Raw genomic sequence first — 26,168 nt, 5'->3', positions numbered from 1 at the left:
CCTGTCCCTCAGTTGCATTACCTGCCATCCCTGTAGTGGGAAGGGTCTTGTTGCGGGATGCCGAGGCTGAGTATCTCGGGACCTCCTGCTTCCTTTCCAGGCGCCTTCCTTCCATCCGGTGATCTATCTGTAGGCATAGCCGGATGAGCCCTGGTAGGTCAGCGGGGGGGGAGGTCCTGGCCAACTCATCCAGGATTTCAGCATTTAATCCACTCCGGTACATAAACATCAGGGCGGCGTCATTGTAACCAGTTTCCTGGGACAGAATTTTAAAAGCGTTAGTGTACTCGGAAACAGTCCCTTTAGCTTGCTTCAGAGCGCCTAGTTGCCGCGCTACTGTTTCAGCCCTTTGCGGGTCTTGAAACATCTCGGCCATCTCCTGTATAAATCCTCTGTACCTTCCTAAGACAGTATCATTTCTCACGAGATACGGAGTCACCCATTTTGCAGCTTCTCCCTCCAGGAGGCTAATCACGAAAGCTACTTTAGCCCCATCGTCTGGAAATTCCGTGTGCCTGACATCCAGATATAACTCACATTGAGCCACGAAGGTTGCCAACTGATCACTTTGTCCCACGTATTTTGGGGGCAATCCAATGGGAACCTTTACTACAGCAGCTGGAGGGGCTGTTCGCATCTGGTCTATCGTGGCCTTCAAGGTTTGATTATCCATCTTCAGCGCCTTGACTGCTGCTAGCAGGGCTTGAACATCCGTCTGCAAATCAGCTACCTTAGTCCTCAGGAGTTCCACTTCTTCCGTCTCAGAAGTGGGGTTCGTCCCCCCCGCTGCTCCCTTTGACATCTTGTCCCAGTCAAGTGAAGAGAGCGTTGAGGGTGATTTAGGTGGCTCTGTCAAGCTGTCAGGCCCAGGATGTGACTCAGGAACCAGACCAACAATTGTAGTTAATTCGTGTTTTATTAGGGTAATGTCCAAACAAAGACTGCGTTTTCACATGAATCAATACAGGGATACAGGTCCTGCGGCATTGGGAGAAAGTTGACAGAGCAAGGGACTTCTTCCCGCCTGTTCTTTAAGAAGGGGCCAAACGGGCGCGCAATCTTTCGCTCCTCCTTAACTGCCCCTCAGGTACTGCCCGCCTTCCCCCCTTCTCTCCTGTCTTTTCAGCTGTCTGCGTGTGCGCGGTGAGGGGGGAAGCATCACCCCCTCCTCTTCTGAAGTTTCCGATTCCAGGATGGGGGATAGGGGAGGGGCTGATGGTAAACTGCCTCCCCGCTTTTCGGCTGTGAGCAGCCCTCCCTCTTCCCCCTCTTGCTCTGAGCCTGAAAGAGGGGGAGGCGTGAGAATGTCCAGGGAGGGCTCAGGCTCCCCGTTGCTAAGCGACCTTATCACTGGCAGTTCCTCTGTTTCGTCTTCGCTCCAAAGGGGGGAAGTTCCTCCCCCTTCCCTCTGCCATCCATCCGAATACTCTTCTCCCAACTCTCCGGGATCCAGCTCCCCGGGATTGGGACCCCAGCTCTGCCTTCCGACACCATCCTTGCTTTATATCAAGGCATTAACCTAAAAGCTAGCATCCCATTATGAATGAGAATATTCAATGGTGGGATAATTCCTGGGAAGATGTCTTCACTAGTGTTGCAACAGGATGTAAGAAAGCATTCTGGTTTAAAGCCACACTCATGGATACAAATTGGATGTCATTTGAATCAAGATGGTGGACTGAACCTTTCAAAGTGGCACTGATTTCAAAACAGCACATTTTTTAATTAATTAACTTATTTAAAATATTTCTATCTCTCCCTTCTACTCTATAATAGGGCACTCAGGGCGGCTTAGAAAGACTCCGTGGTGCAGAGTGGTAAGCAGCAGTAATGCAGCCGAAGCTCTGTTCATGGCTGGAGTTTGATTCCAATGGAAGGAGGAAGTCGAATCTCCGGTAAAAGGTGTCGAGGTCCACTCAGCCTTCCATCCATCCGTGGTCGGTAAAATGAGTACCCGGCACATGCTGGGGGATAAAGAAAGGCCGGGGTCGGAACTGGCAATCCCACCCCATATATATGATATGCCTAGTAAACGTGGCAAGACGTCACCCTAAGAGTCGGAAATGACTCGCACTACAAGTGCGGGGAGACCTTTAGCTTTTTACAGGGCGGCTTACAAAAATAAAATCAAACACGTACATAATAAAATTGTAAACAATAAAATCACAAAAATATTAAAATAAATTAAAATACATAAAATACAATTAAAATACATAAATACTATATATTTATCTATCTATATATAGTGGTACTAAAGGGGACTACAAAGGTAAAATTTAATGTAGAAGGCATAAAATCATAAAATCAGTGTCAGTTTCTTAGAATTCCTGAGGGACACTGGGTACAAGGCTGCTAGAAGATCATAAAAAGGTGTTTACAAACACTATTCTATCTACATCTCACAGAAAATATAGATCTAGTAAACCCTTAAGGCCACCTCTACATGTGGCCCCAGACTCACCCATAAAAAGAGATTGCCCAAGTGGATTTAATGATCTGTGAGTTCAATGACCAGGGGTGAGAGAAACTGTGGATCACAGGAAGTCAACCTCTACAAGTCTGTAACCTATATCAAAGATACATTGTTTGGGCCCACAGCAGTTCCCTTTCCTTTGCCCTGGAACTAGTGGGGAGAAGTAAGTACACAGTGACTCCTGTCACTGGACAAAATGTGTAATCTGCATGGTCTGCAGAAAATAATAAAAAAAAATTGTGGAGTCCATTCATAGGACAGGAAAGGAGAGTCCTCTAGGCACATGATGCGGCTGTACCCTAAGCAGGACATTCTTTTGCCACTCCAGTTTGGTCTCTGGACTGATGGTGAAGACTCTTGCGCTCAACACTAGCTCTACACTTTTGCAGAGCAAAGTTCATTATTCACTTAATTGCCATCTTGCCCCACATTTACCAAATACATGTATCAAAATTAGATTTGGGTCTTTTCCTTGGCATGAAAGCATATTGCAATTGTAGATGTCTGGTTATTTTTGTTGTAAATTACAACATTGATCTCTCTCTTACATTTCAAAGTTTAAGAGAAACTAATCCAGCTTTTCTTCTTTTTAGGAACCATTTAAGCTACATGCTGCCACATTCAAGATATCCTGATTGCAATCCTATGTACACTGTGGAACTTACCTTTGAGTAAGCTTGCTGATCATTTAGGCTTAGTGTTCACAACAACAATATTGTCCCACTTTTTGTCAATGTATTGAGAACACTGCTGTCTAAAATGGCTTCACAACAGCCTTCTGATATTTTCAAGAAACTACCAAATGAAACAAAAGTGTGACTTAAGGTTATCACCTCTCCCCACTACACACACGTCAAAAAAAGTCCTTATGGAAAAATGAACTGTGCCACTATAAGTTGATATTATTTTACATAGTGCAATCAATGTACATAGCATTTTATAAATTAACATAAGCAAAAGAGCAGGTCATTGTTTCAATTGTTTCAAAGAACTTATAATTTGAATTTCAACAGTGCAAGCTGAAAGGAGAAGGGGTGAATATGCAACACAAGTAGCTGTATGTAAAGCTTTATCTGGCTAGTAGTGATGAATAAATTAAGAGAACTATTATGGTGTTGTGGTTAAAGTGGCAGACTCAGACCTACATTCAAATCCCCATGCAGTCATGAAGCTCACTCGGTGGTCTTGGGCCAATCACTATCCCGCAGCCTAATCTCACAGGGTTGTTGTGAGGCTAAAATGGAAAGGGTAAAATATTGTACACAGATCCAAGCTCCTGGGAGAAGGGCAAGATAAAAATGTAATAAATAATACTAACTCAGAACATAAACCAGAATATTTTAACCTACCAGCACACTGTTATGTTAAATCTAACTGACTTTAAGGTAGCCATCCTTGAACACAGAAACTATAAAGGAAAACTCCAGAAACTGCTGAATTACAATTCATCAGGCAATTCAATACTGTCACCTGTGGCTTGAATTGGGATTACATTTTTTTAAAAACAAAACAAAACACTACTGTGCTTACCAATACCATGTTTGTGCTATCACCAACTCTACCTTGTCAATATTTTGCTTTTAAGTAATTGTCACTGTCTGTTCTTTTTGCATTGCATTTCCCTCTTACCTCGCTCCCCTACATTTCTCACAACTCTACTATGTGTGTGTGTGCACGCGCACGCACGCATGCACGCACTTGCCAATTTAGGATCAACCATGCATCTGATGAAGCGGCCTGTGGCCCATGGAGCTTACGCCACAAAATCAAATCAATCAATCAATCAATCAATCAATCAAACAAACAAAACCCTAGTCTTTAGGATGTCACAAACCATTTGATTGTTTCAAAACATAGTTATAAGAAAAGCAACCCCTTTCAAAAATGGCATGTACCGTATTTCCCATCTCTGTGTGAGCTCAAAGTTACGAGTCTCTTGTGAGGTTTCATATAACTAAGACACTCCACCCAAGATTAAACTCCTAAATCGAAGGCATTTGCATAAAGTTTAGAGGAGGTAATCCATGTATATTGTCACATTTGACAATCACAGGTTATACTGTGACAGAGGTATACAGGATATTCAGATACTAAGAAGCAGAACTCAGTCCTAGCATGCAGATGCATAGACTCAGGCTCCTACAAAAAACCTGTGGATAGTGTAGTGTATTGTTATATATTTATTTGGGATTAAACCTCATTCACCTCAGCGGTGTGGGACTTACTTTTGAGTAAATATGCATAGGAATGGGCTGTAAAACACAGTATCATGTTAAACATGTAGAACTATGTCTCCCCCTTCTGTCTGTTTCATTTCTTTGCAATGGCATCGCTGACCTCATCTGTAGCCACTATGCTGGTGATCAATGTTACATATATAGCATGCTGACTTCACTGAAACTTTACTTATTTTAAAATGGCATTTAGTGTTCCCCTCTAGTTTCCATATTACAACATGTGTATGTGAATTGCATATTCTGAATTCCTTCTCCAGTTTGTTTTTCAAGCTGGGAAAGCCTTTTGGCTCATTTTAACATGTTTAGTTTACTCCCTTTTTTTGGCAAAATAAATAGCTGATTTATTTGGGAGGGGTTGGATCGGGGTGTCGTTTGAAACCACAATACAAAACTTCAACAAATCAAACATGGTTTAAACCAGGGGTGGGGAACCTGTGGCCTTCCCAAAGCTCTTGGACTCCAACTCCCTCAGCCCCATCATCCAATCAGCCTGGATGGCCAATGGTGAGGGATGATGGGAGGTGAAGTTCAGCAACATATGGAGGGCCACAGGTTCCCCCCCCCCAGGTTTAAACAAATCCAGGCTGCAACAACATGTTCCAAGAGCAGGAACCACACATCTCGGCCTCCTCCATCCCCTAATAACATTTAATGATACAAAATGAGTGACATGACTTCATGTTCAGCTTTACTGGCTCTCATTTGCAAGGGGGGGGGACTCACACTGCAACAATGCCATGACCTGTGTTTTTGTAACAAAAGATGTTATGAGGTGGGGGGAGAGGAGTATGCACACAGGGCTGCTGCTTTTGGCCATGCTCTCTGATGTCTAGCTCTGGCCTCACTTGACTTATATGTTGCTTGCCATGCAAACTAAACCTCCAAACTCCCAGACGAGAAGCATTACAAGAATTCCATCTTGCACAAATCAATGGATTTGTCACCAGAACTGGACAGTTCACCTTAATAAATGAACACACGTTTCATGTGGCCTATGACTCTGAGCAATACAGATTTATTCTATTCTACATTTTCAAAACAAAAATCTGGTATCTTGAAATAATTTAGATTGAACAACGTTCACCCCTCCTGGGGGAGAATGGGAAGTTGCAGAAAGACTACATTTATAACTGCAATTTTAGTTGAAATGTGAAAGTTAACACAAAGAAGCCACAGTTAGTGCAACTGGCTAAGCTATGCAGCTACTTGTAAACATGTCCTAACATTAAAAGCACGGATCTGCATAAATCATGTGGACAGAAAGACAGTGTGTGCTTTTAATAAAAAGTTGGGCGGAGGAGAAATGCAGAATCCTCCCACCAGCCTTACTTCCTTGCAGCCCTTTTCTGCAAGCATTTTTATTCCACGTGGTCAAACTGGCTAAGAAGCAAAGTATTTCTAGAGAGACAGGTAAGTCACAGACAGGGGAAGGGTGCTTTTAAAAGCATACCTTCCTCTTGTTCTTTGTAACTGGGGCCCACACTGTGCCAGAACTATAGCCATCATGTCCAGTTTGGCCTCAGTCCCATTTAAATCAGAACTTTTTTTCCTTTTTTGCAATGAGCCTAGAATTGCAGAGTCAGTATTTCACAAATCTACAAAGAGATTTCATTTAACCCAGTAACAGATACACAATTGTAAGTTTTGCTCTTAAGGTCACACACAATGAAACTGTTAGAGGATGAAGCATCAAGTTTCTAGTTCTTAGGACACATACCAAAAACTTCATTATCTTCCGAGGGCTCCTGAGTTAGCCGTACTGCTTTGGGGCTTGGTTTATTTTCAGCTTCCTCCACTTTTGCCTCAGTGTTCTGAAAAGATACATTACACAAATCAGCAAAGGGGCAGCTGTAAGAAATGTTTGCACATCAGCAAATATATCACTTAAGGCACTCAATTTCTACAAAGAAATACATTAGGAGCAAAGCGGATGCTGCTTTGAAGTCTGACTCTTAATCCAAGATAAAGAGTACAGAAAATAGACTCTGTACATGCTTATGGATCCTATTTAAATTACTTCTTTACATGGGCTGTGGAGAGTGTTGACAGTAAATACAGGTTCCAAGGCTAATTCCTGATTTTATGAAAGCAATAGAAAGATGTTATTAAAGTTAGAAGTTGAGAACAAATGTGTCTCAGCTCACATGCTGTCCTAACACTGTGAATGTGGAAACAAAAGGTGCTGGAGAACATCAAAAGCCAGCACAGATTAGGAAGCAGCATGTTGGCCGTGAAACTGTGAGAACCTAGTCCATATTCTAACTGCCTTGCCATGCCTGCAGTCTCTAACTGACCCACCAATTTGTGACTTTGGGAAGGGCCATACAGCCATCTGCTTTGCATGCAGATAGTCCCAGTTAATCCCTGGCATCAACAGGTAGAGCTGGGACAGACCATGATATGAAACACTGGACAGTTGCTGCCAATCGCTGTGGACAACACCATTGGAAAAGAAGTGGAATTTCTGATGCAGAGGTGAAAAAAGACTGCATACAAAGAATGAAGTCACTGTTTGGCATAGCTGGGCCAAAAGAAGTGATAGTGGCTAAGGACTATTGTTTCCACACAGCTAATGAACTTCCACACATAATCCTCAAGTAGCAAATGTGATTCTCAAGGGTCAATAAAACTGGGTATCTTTCAGTGGCAAGATTGCTAACATTTGTTAAAGATAAGCTGCTTTTGAATGCTGTCACTTTATAACGAGTACAACTCTCTTTGTATGAGCTTAGTTCTTAGATTAAAATGCATTCCATTTTCAGGATCCCTGTCACTTCCATGTGTGCAAAACAACCACTGGCAATCTATTTCTCTTGAAATGTTTTTCACGGTGATGTGTTTTCTTTGTGGTTTTGTTCAAAAGATGGACTGAACCATATGGCATTTGCTGTGTGATGTTGTGATGGATAGAGATGCAGATGGATAGAGATAGTGAAATACGACAGGTCAGACATATAGAATGAAGCCTTGGGCTCCAGAATTCCTGGACTACACAGGGCTTTTCCCCTCGAGGCTTTGAATGCTTTCAGTCAGCATACAGAATCTCCGCAAGCATCCTGAGATAAGTGTCAGACTGGGTAGCAAACACTGAGCAGGGTGGGCTCAATGTGAGTCCTGCTGCTTGCATGATACTGGCAGGTGATTCTTCTGCACCATGTCACACTTGACTTGAGAAAATCTCCCTTCCCCTTCCAGAGACATTTTGAAGGAGGAGCAGTTAAAACTAGTTAATTACAAAGCAGGAGTCTTAAATTCATATGCTCTGATCTATAGTTCCAAGGAAACGGATACACGTCACCTTTCACTTCAAGCTGTTCCCTTCCCCTTAAGTGCAGGGAGAAGCCCATGTAGGTGTGGCTCTCTATTATTTTATTTAAGAAATTTCTAGTCTGCACTTCATTATAATAATTCCAGAGCAGGATACAGTACAGTTCAGAAGAAAACCAACTTTATATAAAACCAACATCACCTTAAAACAATAGTTACAAACAGGTCCAGCAAGGGCAAGAGTGTCAACCTCCCCAATGAACAGTTAACAAAAGGCCTGGGCAAATAAATATGTTTTTCAACAATGCGAAAATCTATCAAGGACAGGGTCAGCAGCAGTTGAGCTTGGAAAGGGAGAACATTCCATAATCAGGGTGCCATGATGACTAATGCCCTCTCACTCACTGACGCCTAGCAGATATATAGCAGACGAGGGACAGATAAGAGAGCACTCCCCACCAGGTGTATATGGGAGCAGGTTATCCATCAAGTATTTCAGTCCTAAGCTGTGCAGGGCTTTATATCTCAAACAAGCCCCTTGAACTTGGCTCAGTTGCTAGGGCTACCAGATGCTGTGAGCATTTTCCACTACACAGAAGGATTTGAAAACCTAATTCTAATCTAGCTGTTTAATTTCTTTTCCCGGTGTCCTATGATGTCCTGCAACATACTGCTCAAAATTTAATGAAAAGAGTGGAGAGAGCATATTCCCTTTACTCTCTCTCAGCTGGCTGGAGAGATTCATGATCTGCTTATGGTGTATTTTAATGACAGTCCCCAAGTCTTATATTTATGGGCTTTATATTTCCACTAACGTTGAATTGTTTTTATTCTAACACAAAAGTGAAATTGTGAGTTTGTCTACATATATTTATAAACCCTCTTAAAACTACTTTATGAAGCCTACCAACTATGATGTAGAGTGCAATTCCATAGATGACTTCTCAGAAATAAACCCCATTGAGTTTAATGAGACTTACTCTCAGATGAAGCGTATTGGATTGCAGCCTTTAATGCCCATCCCTTGCTTTTTTCCCATGATTTAGGCAAAGAGCTAAGCCTACGCACATAGTTCTCTATACATGTAAAAAGGTAAAGGTGTCCCCGCACTTGTAGTGCGAGTCGTTTTCGACTCTTAGGGTGACGTCTTGCGACATTTACTAGGCAGACCGTATATATGGGGTGGGATTGCCAGTTCCTTCCCCGGCCTTTCTTTACCCCCCAGCATATGCTGGGTACTCATTTTACCGACCACGGATGGATGGAAGGCTGAGTGGACCTCGACCCCTTGTACCGGAGATTCGACTTCCTCCTTCTGTTGGAATTGAACTCCGGCCGTGAGCAGAGCTTCAGCTGCGTTACCGCCGCTTACCACTCTGCACCACGGAGGGTCTTCTACATGTAGGCTTCTATATATTCTAGAATCTTGTGCAATTGGGCTTATAGGACACATGGAAGCCTATGCGTGTATAGTCTATGTGTATAGGTTCTCCCAGTGCAGATATCCCTATTCAGGGCATTGACATCATAGCTAGAGATTGTCAGCATGCACAATGTTGGAGGCAGGGTCGGCTTTGCATCCCTACAGACCCTTCATCACATGGAGCCTCCTTCACATGTGCAACATGTGAAGGGTGCTAATGCATCCAGGTAATTTCACAATTAAGTAACATGTCCACATCTCTATTTTGTATCTTATTTAACTTTATATTGAGACACGGAGAAATGCTTCTTAATTATTTATATTACATGAAGATATACTTGATTTGTAATCATCTTCTTCTTCACAGTGGTGCTGGTGTCACATTTGTTGCCACCAACCTGAAGCTCCCTCAGCCACTATGAAGATGCCACTGCCTCCACTATTCCTCTTGAGACACTGCTGAGAAGGGGGATAAGCTTCACTCAAGAGAGGTTAAAAGCACAATTTGCTGCAGGCATGTATCATCCCTTCCTCATCTTTATCATGAAGTACATTCATGATGCTTCAAGACTTGTTGGAAATATGTTTATGATGTGTTGCAATGGATGGATTGGCTTAAACAAGGCCTTTAAAATGGGGTTTGAACCTGCAGTCTAAACTGCTTTGCATTTTTTAACAAATCAGATGAAAATGTAAAATTCACTTAAAGTTTATAAGATTATTCCAATCTCTCGTAACACAGAATACATTGGGTTGTATTCAACTAGGTCCTACTCAGAGTTGACCCATTGAAATTAACAAACCTCAGTTAGTCATATCTATTAACTTCAATGGAACTGTTCTGAGTGGGACTACCACTGAATACCACCCACTTTTCCATTTCCTTGAAATTGATTCAAATAATGTTAACATAAACCCACACCTCTCAGCCTTTATAACAGACTCCTAAATTATGAGGGGAAAATAACCCAAGTATGGATCCTACATTGTTGACTGCATTGTATTTTATACTGTATTTATATTATATTTTATTGCATTTTAACATGTACGTCGCCTAGAGTGGCTTCGGCCAGATAGGCGACACAAAAATTAAATTTATTATTATTATTATTATTATTTACAATGGGTTTGAAGGAATAACTTCAAAATAAACAGCAAAGTGTAATTTCTGCAGTTGCCATCATTAAGGGTGACTAATCCACCCCTTGATAGATTTAATTAGCTTTCTAGATGCTTACAGTGTTCTTACAAATATATAAAGGAGGAAGCACATTTTAAAGCCATAGTAACATTCTAAGACAGGCATGTGGTGCCCTCTGAATGTTGTGATTACAACTCCCATTGTCCCTGACCATTTGCTATGCTGGCTGGTGTATAATGGAAGTCCACATCATCTGAAGGGCACCACATTAGCTACCCCTGTTATAAAGCTTCTGCAAATTGCTATGCTATTCTTAACAATTGTGAGCAAGCAGATTCTACTCATGGAAATTCTATCTGGCACAAATAGGTCTGTTTCCTAATTCTATGTTATATTGTACATTTGGGCTCCCTTCTTCTCCCCCTTTCATGTTCAAATTAATTATGATAGCCCAGTCCTCCTCGTGGTATAGATAACTGTCTAATAATGTTCAATTTGTTGTTTCATTCACTGGAATGATTCCCAGAAATTATTCCTCAATCTCCTCTTTGATATTTCCACCAAACTTGTAAGACAGGCCTTACAGTTAATATCGTCTTAATGCTTTAAATGTTTGCCTGCCCAGACTTGTAATTTTATAAAGTACATCCATTTTTGCAACCTGTATTTTATCTATAATTTTATGTTTGCGATCTTAAATCTGTTTTTATTGCTATTTTAATGAATATTTTGTATCATTTTATGTAAATCGCTTAATTTTTTTAATTGAGGGGTATATAAATCTTGTTAAATAATTTTCAGATTGAAATTCACAACATAAATGATGTTCATTTCCAGCAGCAGAAAATATTGTTGACATCTTACAATTATGTTCCACATCATTTGAATATAGCTGCATTCAAATTAGTGCCTTACATTCTCTTCAGTGGATTAATCAAGGGCTTGGCCACACTTGTCTGTATTCACACACATTCCCCCCATATTCAGTGAAGATGTGCAATGGTATTCCAGAGTTCTCATCCATCCATCCATAGTGAAAAAGTAGTGCTCCTCTCTGTGGTGACCTGAAACAACCTGCAAAGGATGGACTTTGCATTCTGTTGGGAATGCTTTGATTTGGATTCCTGCATTGAGCAGGGGGTTAGACGTGATGGCCTTATAGGCCCCTTCCAAATCTACTATTCTATGATTCTATGAGTTGGTCTTGCTCAGATGATATGAACACACATTTTAGAAACAGAGATACAGACTCCTTTTCAAACAAGTTTTTACCCCTGCTGCCATTCACTACAGTAATGTGGTTGCCATGGAAAACATCTTCCAGGAGGTTAGTAATCCACATTGCTGTGATAGCTCCTATTTATTTTATTTATGGAATTTCTTATCCGCCCCTCACCACAAAGTCTCAGGTGGGTTACACCACCACAAAAATACAGTATTAAATCTGCTAAAAAATTACATAAAAATTATAAGATTTGGCTTTTCCCTGTGATCTGCCCAAGCCATGAAAAGAACCCATAAAAGCACTGGCACAACATTGGCACTGATCACTGCCACACCATCTGGCCACCTTTACAAAGGAAGGCTGATAAGATGTTACAACTGCATGAAGCCTGGACCCAGCAAAAGTAGTTTTCACCATATTTCAATCAGTCCTCAGAAAGAGCAGGTGTTCTCGTATCTTACATATTTGTCAAATAGGAAGCTGGTATTCGTGTGAACACAGCCTATTTTATAGGATCATGTTATGTCTGTCATTTCTTTGTTTTAAAAGACAAATTACAACCTTGGATAGAAATTTTCTGGAAGTGGCAGCCTTACTTATGTAGTTATGTCAAGTTTCTTCCACAGAGTTTCAGAACACAAGCCATTGTTCTTGAAGGAATCAAAGATTCCTTGAGTAATTTCTGTCTCACTGGTGCTTTGTGTGTTCTTGTGCTATGGAAAATCTCTGGCAAGAATTAGTCATCTTCCACATTCCTTCTCAAATGTTCTACTGCTCTCTTGTGCTTACTTAGGTATCTGCAAGTTTTTCTTATTTAAAGGACAAAGTTGTCTGTGAAGTGTAAAATTTCTGAATGATTTGTTATCAAAGCAGACCAGAGTGGATTAGTTTTGAATGGCAAACATAAATTGTTCTTCCTCTTTTTTTTTAAAAAAAAGCTTTCTAATATTAAATAATATCATATCTGCTGAAAAGGCCGATTTCTTATATCACAGACAAGGGTTATATGAAATGAAGTAATTGCGTGAGCAGGTTAACTTCCGCTCACGCAGTGGAACTTCCCCTCGCTCTCCTTGCCCCATGCACCCCACCAAGCCACACTCATGAGCCAACTTGAAGCCACAGCGAGCTTCTGTAGAAGAGAATGTGGTGTAGAGATGTGGCACATGGTGAAAAGATTAAGCAGCCCCTCCAAATTTCTTCCTCCCAAAGGGCCTCTTGACAAGAAAAAGCACTGAGGTATAAACCCCCTTTCAGGCATTGGACACACAATGACAGAAGTGTGTAGAGGGGCATGAATGCACATTGGTCTCGTTCCCAACATCACCAGGAGTGCCCCTTCTGCTTCTGAGCCTCACACATGTACACAATGATCATGAAGAGACCTGTAAGGATATTCAGGCAACTCCCCGCTCCGCACGGTACTTACCGGCTGCGGGGCGAGATTTGCAGCCTGGGGTGAAGCCCTAGCCGCCATTTAGAGGAAGGGCAGGCGCGCCAGGACTGGCATGACATCATCAAGGCGTGCCACGGGTGACGACCGGCCAAGCCTATTTAAGCTCGCGCCAGCCCCTCACCCTCCTCTTCTTCTTCGGCGAGCAACGAGAGGACGATGAGGGACATAGCAGAGAGAGCTGCAGGACAGTTGGCGTTGGTTGGGCCTATTAGGCCTAATTGGTTACCCCCAAAGGGGGTTTTGGGAGCCCCAACAGCTGTGGGTGGTAGCACTGCGGCGTGGCTGTGACTGGGGCAGGCCTCGTAAAGGGGCCTGACCAGCGGGCCTTGTAGTGGGGCCTAGCAGCGGCACGTCCAATGCCCCCCCACCTAGCAGTTGTGGAGGGGTTGATTGAGGCTTTTTATTAAGTAGCGCGACGTTAGTGCTACTGGTGGTTAAAAGAAAGACACACAGCATACTAAAAGGAAGTTTAAAAATAAATGAGACTATACTGGATATACAAACAAAATTAAATATAGTCATGCTAATACACTGGTTAAAGACAGACTCATGCACATAAAGGGAAATTAAAAATAAATCAGAATAAAAGGGACGAACAAACAAAATAGTATCTAATCCTTCTAGTTTAAGTTCCCTCTGAGCACTCTCCCCCCAACAGGTTCAGCTTAGCCCCCCCTGATGATATACACAGGTTGGTTCTTTATTATATTATTACAGGGTGGATGCATGATGTGATGGCAGAGCCCTTTTGTGAGGCTTATGACTTCTTGCTAGGCCCAGACATAGGGGGAGGATTGCCCACCCCCGCAGGTTATCCAGCTTAGCCCCCCCCGATGATATACACAGGTTGGATCTTTATTATATTATTACAGGCAGTGTGCCTGGTTGTTTCCACACTGCCAATATTAAATCTATCGAGTTCCTTCCTAATACTCAACAGTCAGCACGGGCCATTGTCTCCTTCGCGAATCCAAGGCTAGCGGGAATGGTCTATGAAAACAGAACAGTATTCAAGAGGATCAGGGTCCAAATCACAAGGCTTTTTTTAAATAGGGCTTCTCCACAATCTCTAGGCCTTACCAAACCGATTCCAAATAACAAAGGGCAGCACCTTTTTCAACCTCTTTCTACCAGTAAGCCAAGTCATGCGCCCCACGTAGGGCAGTCTCTGCAGGTTTTGGGCACTCAACAAGCTTTAGTTTCTACCTTAGGCCTCCCGGACGATCCCCTTCTACTGGAAGAAACGCAATTGATTGTCTTTCTGCGATCTCCCGAAGAAAGAGCAAACTGATATTATCTTAAGACTAACTCGCCTCACAAGATTATTAGAAAGCTTACAAGAGGGCAAAGCTTTCCCCTCTGATGAGGCAGCGCCTATGTCTCCCAATCAGCAGACGTCGCCCTCTTTTAATCCTCCATCTACTCCTGCGTCTCAACTTGGCCCTCTGGACATCTCTACAAGTCTTATCCAGTTGAGTAGCATTCCTGACCAAGTGGCTGCTGAATTAAATCTGCAGTCGTACAACCAAGTTTTAAATGTCATGGGAAATAAACCCTTGATTACCAACCGACCCGCGAGTACGACGAATTTAATTGGTCCCTCGTGGAATGAAATGCGCTGTCTAGACCCAGAAGAGTTAGGCTCACCGCCGGAACGGGCTCCTGCTCCATGTCCTGCGAGAAATTACACTAACTGGCCTTCTTCAAATGTCTGTATGTTAGCCCCAGAGTTGAACGAAATTACAAAATTGAGTAACTCAGAGGAATGACAGAATCAACTAACTAAAAATCAACTTATCCCTCAACCCCTTAACCAGTCCTTTCGTTCGCACCACCTAGGAGACTTTAACATCTCGCCTCCCATGACTTGCTTGCACCCTTCATCTTCTGTCGTGACCCTTCTTTCGTGGAATATTGCGGCATGGAATAATAAGGCAGGGGATTTAGAGTTTATAAATTTTATACAATCCTTTGACATCCTCTGCCTACAACAGACCTGGCTCCTGGATTCGCACTCACATTTCCCACAAGGTTACAAAGTGTGGGAGAAAACGGCAGTGAGGAGAGCTTCCAGGGGTCGTGGTAGTGGAGATATAGCAACTCTAATAGCTACCACTCTAAATGTAATCGTAACTGAGCTTCCTGAACCAACTCCAGATTTCTGTGTGACTCTAATAATAACTGTCGCCGAATATCCTCCTATTATATGTTTGAATGTTTACTTACCCCCCACATCCCCTAAAATTTCATTGTGCAATTGGAATATTTTAGAAAATTATTTGGATAAACTTTTAGTTGATTTTCCATCACATTCTTTCATAATTTGTGGTGATTTAAATGCTAGATTGGGCCCCAGTTACCCTCCCCTAAGAAACCTAGTCAGTGCTTCTCTAGACGACCAGATAGTTTTATCCCGGTTTTCTAGAGATAAGTTTTTAAATCAAAATGGGAGTGCTTTATTTCATCTCCTAATTAGATCACAACTAATTTGTTTAAACGGAACGTATCTGGACTCTTCCCAAGGATATTTTACCTTCATTTCTGGGAGAGGGGCTAGTGTGGTGGATTATATTCTTATATCCCCCTCATTAGTGTCTATTGTAAAGGACTTCGCTACCTTATCTAGACCAGATAGCGATCACCTCTCCCTTTGCCTTAAACTTCAAGGCCCGCTTGCATCCACCTTACCACGTACTCATATTCCAGTATTAGATAGTTTGAGTGGTACTAAGCATCTAAAATGGATGCCTGATGTCGCATTGGCAGTAAAACATTTGCTAGAATCCATGGCCTTGTTAGACCTTCGTCAACAGGCCATCTCTTCCCCAGTGGATATTCTAAAGACATATGAAGAAATCTCCACCGCCCTTAAGCAGTTGGTGACTGCTTCACTTCCCACCAGACCTACTGGTGGTCTCAAATCGTGGTTTGATGGAGAATGTCGAAGAAAGAAGCGAGAACTAGGTGCCCAAATTAGAATTACTCGACGCAATAATTCAGATGAAGCCATTTTCAAATTATTGCTATTGAAGAGGGCATATAAAAAGCTGCTTAAGGAGAAAAAGCAGGCCTTTTATGCAAATAATTGGAGAGCCTTAGGGCAAGCCCTACTCCAGGGAAACGACTCCGAATTCTGGAGATTAGTTCAGGGGGGGGTTGACCAAAACTATTTTGTTTCTATCCCCCCGGTCCTCCCCGAAACCTGGATTTCACATTTTAGTTTAATTTTTGGGACTGCATCACTCTTACCGCCCTCTCCCTCTGAGGATTTGTCTGCTTTACCATTATGGCCCCCAGTTACCATTGCAGAGATAAGTGATTTGATTTTGTCCCTTCGTGCAAACAAAGCTCCCGGAGAGGATATGCTGCCTCCGGAGATTTTTTTGGCAGAAATTTCTTGCTGGGGTCCTCTTCTCGCTATACTATTTACTCATATTAACGCCACGGGTATTTTCCCTTCGGGTTGGCGTACTAGTATCATTGTACCAATTTTCAAGAAAGGGGACCCTTCGGACCCCCGCAACTATAGACCTATCAGCCTTCTCGATGTTTCTGCCAAACTTTATGGGCGTTTTCTTTTAAACAAACTTGCGGAATGGGACTCTAAATACTCTGTTATTCACCCAGATCAGGCGGGCTTCAGGAAGGGTAGAAATACAATAGACCAAGCTTACATCCTCCAACATTTAATAACCAAGACCCTAACAGGCCACAGAGCATCATTCTTTCTGGCTTTTGTTGACTTTGCCCAAGCTTTTGATTCAGTAGATAGGGAGTTGTTGTGGCATAAGCTGAATACTACCAATATCGACAAGAGACTCGTGTGGTTAATTAGATCTCTCCATCAATCTAATTTCCTACGAGTCCATCTTGGCAGGAACGGTGCTCTCTCCCGAGAAATTCCTGCAACAACGGGGGTCAAGCAAGGATGTATATTGGCCCCCTTCCTTTTTAACTATTTTATAAATGATATTGTGCCTGCATTGGCCTCTCCCGAATTTTTTCCTCCTTCAGTGGGAAAAAGAAAAATCTCATCCCTTTTATATGCTGATGATTTGGTTCTTATCTCTCTAAATAAGATAGGATTAAAAAGAATGCTGACCCGCCTAGAGGAATATTGTCAAGCTCAGCATTTACAAGTAAATCATTTAAAATCCAAAATCATGGTTTGCGGGAACCAAAGGAGGACCAAGACAAAGTGGACATTGAATGGGAGACCGCTAGAACAAGTCCATTCTTTTAAATATCTCGGCATAATTTTTAATGATAAGCTTTCATGGAAGCCACACCTTGAACTAACCAAATTAACAGGAGTAAGAGTTCTTGGACAAATAAAAAGGTTTTTCTATTCCCGTGGAGGGCAGCTGATTACCCCAATGTTGAAAATCTTTATTGCCAAAGCCTTGCCCAAAATCCTCTATGGAGCAGAACTCTGGGGTTACTCGCTCAAAGCCTCCTTAGAACCCTTGCAAAACTCTTTCTTGCGACAGATCCTGGGACTTCCCCGGGGGTCCTCATCTGCTCATATAAGGGCTGAATTAGGTCTTCCATCATTGTCAGCTAAAATCGATTTGGCTGTTTTAAGGTTCTGGAGGAAAATTCTAATGATGGAAGATTCCTCGATTACCAAACTCTGCTGGCAAGAGCAGCTTCTGATTGGAGGTTGGGCTCAAACCTCCAGGAAATTGTTTGGCTGTTATAATCTCTCCCCTAGAAACCTTTTAACTTTTTCACCATTGGAGCTCCGTAATTGGGTTTTAAATTCTGATGCAAATAAGGATAGGGCAACCATAATGGTGTCTCCCTTTTCACGATGGTACCCCTTTTTTAAAAGTAATCATGTTATTTATCCATATTTTACTCTTTTAACTAGTCCGTCTCTACGTAGACCTTACACCGAAATTAGATTACAGACGATGCCCACAGCTTTTCTGGAGGGCAGATACATGGGAATCCCAAAGGAGGAGCGCTATTGTATCTGTGGCTGCAATGAGCCGGAGGATCTTGCACATTATATGCTGAAATGCCCACTGTACAATAGCCCTAGACACAAATTTCTAAAGCCCTTGATTAGCTCTAGGGTGGGGTGCCCTACCAGCATCTTAATACCAGACCTCTTGGCGGATAACCAAAACACGGTTATAATTGCGGTGGCAAATTTTGCTCTTGCAGCCAGAAAAATCAGAGCAAATTACGCCAAAACTCTAAATTAACAATTTTGATATGTTTGTAATATACCCAGTTCGGTCATAGTTGTATCATATTGTTTTATTGCTTGTTTTGTTCTGTTTGTTGTTTGGCATGCAATGGCTTATGGCTAAAAGCAAATAAAGCAATTGATTGATACTATATTATTACAGGGTGGATGCATGATGTGATGGCAGAGCCCTTTCGTGAGGCTTATGACTTCTTGCTAGGCCCAGACATAGGTACAACTTCTTGCTAGGCCCGGGCATGTAGGAGGTTTGAAGTACTTAATTATATGATTATTATACTACATACTAGTATATTGGTGGGGCCTAGTGAGCCTTTTTAGCCTTTGGGCCTTTCATAGTTATATGATAATAAGGGCGGAGATAACAGTTTGCTAGAAAATGTCTAAATCGCTGTATCTTAAGTGAGCGATCCTTTTGCATTCCAAGTGTTAATTTCAGGCTATTTATTCACTCTGAGACAGAAGAAGCATTTACCTGAATTTAGTTAGGAATGGAAAGTTTAGCAGATGGTAATCATATTGATTGGGGAATAGGAATAAAGAGGAAAGCCCAATTTGCCTAATAGAGATCCCTCATATTACAGGATCTTAGACTGTTTATTGACAGGGCTGCCTTTTAAGGTCCAGGCAGACTCTTCCCCCCTTTACTGAGGATTGTGGCACCAACAACGAAACATCATTACCTGAAATTACATTTTAGTTAGGGCTTCTGATATCATTACCTGGAATTACATATAGCGTGCAACGGTTGCATTGGGTCATCTATTTTGATATGTGTTGGAAAACCTGCTATAGTGCAGCCACATATTGGTGACAGCAACACATCCTCAGCATCTGCTGCTCTTGGATTTATGATATCATTTACTAGAAAGGGATATAGGATGTTAATTTTGCATTTTGGACATCTATTATATAGGTGTTTGGAAGCCTACAAGGGGGAGGCCGCTGCAGTGGGCCATATATGGGTGGCCAGTGCCATATCCCCAGTATCTGTGCTTTGGGGAACTGGGTTAGCTGCACTAAAATGGTGGCTGGGAAAGTGTGCTTACTCATAAATTATTTCCTTTCTTTATGTGAAACAGGGAAATATGAGGCCAGTGGCCCTCACAGCAGTGAGGAGAAGCACCCAGCAGTAGCTGCTCAAGGAAAGCGTTCTTCCCCTGTTAAGCTCGAGGTACTGGGACCTTGCTTGCAGACTGCCCAGTTCCTGGGGAGGTTTGTTTTGTTATGGGGTTTTCTTTCAGTTTCTGGATCCCATATTGTAGTCTCAGGGCTTGTGTTAAGGGACTGCACTCTTAAATTTGTCTTGGGCATAGACGCAGTGGCAATCAGTAATGGCTTCCTACCAGTGGGGTTACAAGGGGATTTATAGCTGCTGGGTTTTTTGCCTTTTCAGTCAATTCTATGAGGTAGACTACATATGGACTACTTTATTCTTGCACGGAGCGCTTCAGCTCCTTCCTTGAAGGGGCTGTCGGGACGAGAGGGTAAAAAATTTGGGTGCATGCTAACACCTGATGTCACAGATTATGGAATGGCTATGTAACTGGTTCATCTTAATGGCTGTGTCAATGGACCATTCTGCCCGGTGTTAACCTTCCTGGGCATACCACCTAATTCACCACCAATCATACTCATGTGGTCAGTCAGTAAGGGCTTCATGCCAGTTAGGCCAAGAAAGTGTTTCTTGTCTGCCCTCCAGGTATTAGAGGTCTTTTCCGGTGGTTTATGAGGTCATAGCAGGGTTTTCACAGCCTTACTACAGGTTCAGGGTTATGGCTGTATAATAATTTAATGCTTGCTGTGATCAAATATTGATCAAGAAATTAGAGCCAAACTGCAGGCAACATTTTCTATTCTGGCCCAAATCATTTGGTCTAGTTTTCCCACACTCCTGGGGAAGAACTACCTAACTTGCTGTAGAATTATGTGACATAGCTCAGGGCCAGAGCCTCTGAACTGCGAGCTGAAGGTCCATAGCATCTCTAGGTAGGGCTGGGAGGTAGAACTGGAAGTCCATGGATGCATCGGGGTTTTTGTGCTGGCTGCAGGCTTGGACTTATAGGCAGTGAGGCTTGGGAACTCTCCCGTCCATTTTAGTGGGATAACATGGTCATGGGACAGGTCTGTGATCGGAACGGTAGGGTTATGGCCCTTGTCTGTTCCTTTGTTCTCTAGTGCCCAGATTTTAATGTTTTCTTTTGAGGCATGGTAAGGTAGAGTATCGACACTGTTTTATTGAGGTGCTGTCATGGACTCAGGTGGAGCGGTTCAGCTGTGCTGTGCAACCGCACATTGGGAGATTGGGGAGCGGAGTCAAAGATGGCCATAAGCCGGTCTGTCACCCCAGCATGCTCAACAGCTATCAGAATGCAGGAGAGGTTTTCCCCAGGACTTCTGAGCCGGCAAGGGCTATGCGCCAGAGTGGCCTATTCGGTGAGTCACCTGCTGGGATTGCCTAGTGAATGGCTGGAGACTGGGCCTCTCAGTCCAAGCACTTCGAGGTAAAGGCTGATGATTTTCCCACTTATTCCAGGGACTTTAGAGTCCGCTGTATGTTAGCTGGGTGGGCTGGAGAACACCCTGCCACCCTCGATCCCCATTGCCCTTTTTCACAGGACATTTTATTGAGTATGGTGGGCCAGTGAAAAACAGTATGCTCCTTAAGCTATGAAGCCAGACTATTCCAGGCGGCAGCCCTTATGCTGGTTTTTGGAGCTTTTAGGATAGGTGAGGTGGTGGCAGGATCCAAGGGAGATTTGTCTCGATGGGCCCTCCAGCAATCAGATGTCTCCATGGAAGGGAGTTGTACCTGTATAACATTGATGGACCGGCAATGTTGCTGGACAGGGATGGAGCAGCTGCGCACCCTATCCTGGGCTTACAGTTAGGCCTCAGTCAATGGGCTGCAGTGTGGTGGCTTGGCTGGCGAGGAATACTTTGGGACGGGCTCCTACCCACTTTGTTCCAGCTTGGTTCAGGGCAGACATCTCTGCATGTGGTGGCCATTCCCCGAGTTGGGAATGACCTCAGTATTTGAGTCAAGGCCCTCAGGTGGCGGGCATGTGCAGACATGCAGTTTGGGACGCAACGATGGCCTCGGTTACCTAAGGGCATGGCCCTCAGTTGCAGGCATGTGCGGACATGCACTTGGCGAGGCAACGGAAGGGCATGGCCCTCAGTTTGGCAGGCATGTGCGGACATGCAGTTGGCGAGGCAACGGAAGGGCATGGCCCTCAGTTTGGCAGGCATGTGTGCGGACATGCAGTTGGCGAGTAACGGAAGGGCATAGCCCTTAGTTTGGCAGGCATGTGCGGACATGCAGTTGGCAAGGCAACGGAAGGGCATGGCCCTCAGTTTGGCAGGCATGTGCGGACATGCAGTTTGCGAGGCAACAGAAGGGCATGGCCCTCAGTTTGGCAGGCATGTGCAGACATGCAGTTCAGGAGGCAACGATGGCCTCGGTTACTAAAGGGCATGGCCCTCAGTTGCAACAAAAGGGCATGGCCCTCAGTTTGGCAGGCATGTGCGGACATGCAGTTGGTGAGGCAACGGAAGGCCATGGGCCTCAGTTTGGCAGGCATGTGCGGACATGCAGTTGGCGAGGCAACGGAAGGCCATGGCCTCAGTTTGGCAGGCATGTGCAGACATGCAGTTCAGGAGGCAACGATGGTCTCGATTACTTAAGGGCATGGCCCTCAGTTGCAACAAAAGGGCATGGCCCTCAGTTTGGCAGGCATGCATGGCATGCAGTTAATAAGGCGAAGTCGGCCTTGGGTATGTCTGCTTTGGTCAGACATACTCCCACATGTTGGCACACAGCTGGGGCTTAGCCAGTGGGCCACAGTACAGTGGTTGGGCTGCCGAGGGATGCACTGGGACGGGCTCCTTCCTACGCTTTCCCAGTTGGCAGTGGTTCGTCATGTGCCACAGTTTTTGGTTATTCACCTGGGCGGTGATGACCTGGGTATGCTGAAAGACAGGGCTCTTATTGAGCAGGCGTGTGCTGACTTCCGGGCCATCGAAGGATGCTGGCCGGGAGTGCACTTGGTGTCGTCTGATGTTTTACCCCGTAGGTATTGGAATTGTGAGGGTGACCCTAGGGGCATAAATAGGACCCACAAGAAAGTCAATAGGCAACTCAGGCTGGCTCTTTTGGGCTCTGGTGGGTCGGTTATTCACCATCCAGAGATAAGACGCAGTAGGATAGAGCTATATAGGTCAGATGGAGTCCATATGACAGATATGGGTAATGACATCCTTCTAGGGGACCTGCAGAGGGGTCTGCATGAGTTGTTGTTTGGAGGTGGGGCAAGTGGGGACTAAACAGAAGTTTGTCCCCTCTTTGGTGGCAAGGAAGTGCGGGAAAGTGTAAAGGTGAAGGGCAGCTAGGTGACACCTTTAGGCATCTTTGGAGGCGATTGGCGGTTCCGGAGGCCTGCAGCTCCGGGTTATACGGCAGGATACAGGTCGCCTTTGGGGCCAACATGTCTCATCCACTCAGAGTTTCAGGGCACCGGGGGCAGGCGGTGACGCAGGTTGGCCTTCCTACACACCCTATGGGTGTGGTCAGGGTAAGGGGTTGGCAGATTGGCAGCCCCTTGCCTGGCAGGGGTTGAATTGCCCCAATAGCTGCAAGCAGGCTTTGCCTGACTCACCAGGAGAATCCTGAAATGTAGGTTCATTATGCAATGTGAATTTGGTTAATAAAGTGGCCCGTTATTTAACCCAAATATATATTGTGTCTGTGTCTTATTTCACCCCTGGGCCGCAAAGCTGCTTTACTTCCAATACCCCTTTAGATCTTTGTGCTAAACAGGAGTGGACTGGGTGTGGAGTGGATGAGCACAGCTTGCTTGGAAACACTGGGGTGGAACCAACATGCAGGTCCCCTTCCCTCTACATACATTGGCCCTTACATGTTCAGGCTGAATGACACTTGTACATAAAGGCTTCTGAGTCTGTTTCTGAAACTTTGTTATGTGCCTTCCAGTTGATTACGACTTATGGTGACCCTATGAATCAGGGACCTCCAAGAGCATCTGTCATGAACCACCCTGCTCAGATTTTGTAAGTTCAGGTCTGTGGCTTCCTTTATTGAAGCAATCCATCTCTTGTTTGGTCTTCCCCTTTTTCTACTCCCTTCTGTTTTTCCCAGTATTATTGTCTTTTCTAGTGAATAGTGTCTTCTCATTTTGTGTCCAAAGTAGGATAACCTCTGTTTCATCCTTTTGTGCGTGTGTGTACTGCCTTCAAGTCGATTCCGACTTATGGTGACCCTGTGAATAGGGTTTTCATGAGGCTGAGAGGCAGTGACTGGCCCAAGGTCACCCAGTGAGCTTCATGGCTATGTGGGGATTCGAACCCTGGTCTCCCAGGTCATAGTCTAACACCTTAACCACTACACCACACTGGCTCTCTTAGCTTCTAGTTATGGTTCTGGTTTAATTTGTTCTAACACCCAAGTATTTGTCTTTTTCATAGTCCATGGTATCCACAAAGCTCTCCTCCAACACCACATTTCAAATGAGTTGATTTTTCTCTTACCCGCTTTTTTCACTATCCAGCTTTCACATCCATACATAGACACCGGGAATACCATGGACCTGCCCTAAATCAGTTTCTCCATATTCTGTCCTTACAGTAGCCTCTTGTCGAGAGTATAGGTTATGCATCAAGACAATCAGATGCTGTGGCACCCCCATTTCTTTTAAAACATTTCATAGTTTTTCATGATAATAATAATAATAAATAAAATTTTATTTATGAGTCACCTATCTGGCCGAATGAACGGCGACTCTAGGTGACGTACATAACACAGTAAAATACAACCAATATAAAACCAATGAGAACCACAATCAATAATTAATCTAAACACCACCCTTCCAGTTAATAACAACATTAAAAGCTAATCTACCCCAGAGATCCCGTGGGCCTGCCTGAACAGCCAGGTCTTCAAGGCCCGGCGGAAACCTATCAGGGAGGGGGCATGGCGAAGATCGAAAGGAAGGGAATTCCAGAGGGTGGGGGCCACAATCGAAAATGCCCTCTCTCTGGTCTGCACCAGCCTAGCTATTTTAACTGGTGGGACCGAGAGAAGGTCTTGTATGGCTGATGTCGTTGGGCGGCATAATTGGTGATGCTGGAGGCGCTCCTTCAGATAAACTGGGCCGAAACTGTATAGGGCTTTAAAGGTCAACACCAACACCTTGAATTGGGCCCGGTAAACAACTGGCAGCCAGTGTAGATCTATTAACACCGGAGTAATATCATCACGGCGACGGCTGTTTTTAATCAAACATGCAGCTGCATTCTGTATCAGCTGTAATTTCCGGACCGTTTTCAAGGGTAACCCCACATAGAGCGCATTACAGTAGTCTAAGCGGGAGGAGACCAGGGCATGTATCACCCGTGGGATCAGATGGATAGGAAGGTAGGGTTGCAGCCTCCGTATTAGATGTAATTGATACCAAGCTGCCTGGCTCACTGCCGAAATCTGAGCCTCCATGGACAGCTGGGAGTCAAGAATGACCCCAAGGCTGCGGACCTGGTCTTTCAGGGGTAGTCTTACCCCATTGAACACCAGGTCAATATCTCCTAACCTTCTCTTGTCTCCCACGAGTAACACCTCAGTCTTATCAGGGTTTAGTTTCAGCCTATTCCTTCCCATCCATCCACTTACGGCTTCCAGGCACTTGGACACGGTGTTCACAGCCAACTCTGGTGAGGATTTAAATGAGAGATAGAGCTGAGTGTCATCCGCATATTGGTGACACTGCAGCCCAAATCTCCTGATGATGGCCCCCAGAGACTTTACATAGATGTTGAATAGCATGGGGGAGAGAATAGAACCCTGTGGGACTCCACAATTAAGAGGCCAAGGGTCTGAAACTTCATCCCCCAATGCCACCCGTTGGTGCCTGTCTGATAGGAACGGAGCCACCGTAGAACAATGCCCCCTATTCCTAATCCCTCCAGGCGATCTAAAAGGATACCGTGGTCAACGGTATCGAACGCTGCTGAGAGGTCCAGGAGGACGAGGAAGGTATATTCTCCCTATCCAACGCCTTCCTCATATCATCCACCAGAGCGACCAAGGCTGTTTCAGTTCCATGTCCAGTCCTGAAGCCCGACTGGAATGGATCGAGATAATCTGCTTCATCCAAGTGTGTCTGTAACTGTTTGGCCACCACTCGCTCAATCACCTTGCCCAAGAATGGTAGGTTAGAGACTGGGCGGAAGTTATTCAACTCTTGGGGATCCAAGGAGGGCTTTTTCAAGATAGGCTTTATTACTGCCACCTTGAGGGCTGATGGCATTGCACCCTCTTCCAAGGATGCATTTACCACTGCCTTGATCCCTTTGCTCAGCTTCTCTTTACAGCTCATAATGAGCCATGAAGGGTAAGGGTCAAACAGACAGGTGGTTGGCTTCACAGTAGAGAGCACCTTGTCCACTTCCTCAGAGGGAAGAGGCTGAAACCGATCCCACCGTTTAACCGGAATGCAACTGGCCGACTCCAGCTCACTTCCTGTATCCACGGCGTACGGAGTCATGCTCTTCAGGCGTTCGATTTTATCAGCAAAGTGTTTAGCAAATGTGTCACAGGAGGCTTTAGAATGCTCCATGGGTTCCTGAGCAACTGGACTGACCAGGCTTCGGACCACTTGGAACAACCTCCTGGGACAGCACTCTGCAGACGCAATAGAAGCAGCAAAGAATTCCCTCTTT

The 26,168-nt window shown here is 44.2% G+C and overlaps 1 protein-coding gene across 6 annotated transcripts in view; it reads right to left on the bottom strand.

Moving 5' to 3' along the window:
- MBP (myelin basic protein) overlaps positions 1–26,168 on the bottom strand; it is a 206,753-nt gene that overhangs the window by 99,575 nt on the left and 81,010 nt on the right. For all 6 annotated transcript variants that reach the window (XM_061594145.1, XM_061594171.1, XM_061594181.1 and 3 more), the window contains one exon: positions 6,428–6,521. In XM_061594145.1, coding sequence (XP_061450129.1) covers positions 6,428–6,521 — 94 coding nt within the window. The remainder of the gene's footprint in view (positions 1–6,427; positions 6,522–26,168) is intronic.

This window comes from Rhineura floridana, chromosome 1 (assembly GCF_030035675.1).
Source record: "Rhineura floridana isolate rRhiFlo1 chromosome 1, rRhiFlo1.hap2, whole genome shotgun sequence".
NCBI classification, from domain to species: Eukaryota; Metazoa; Chordata; class Lepidosauria; order Squamata; family Rhineuridae; genus Rhineura; species Rhineura floridana.
Note: the sequence above shows the minus strand (reverse complement) of the source record. Positions and strands in the feature narration are given on the sequence as shown.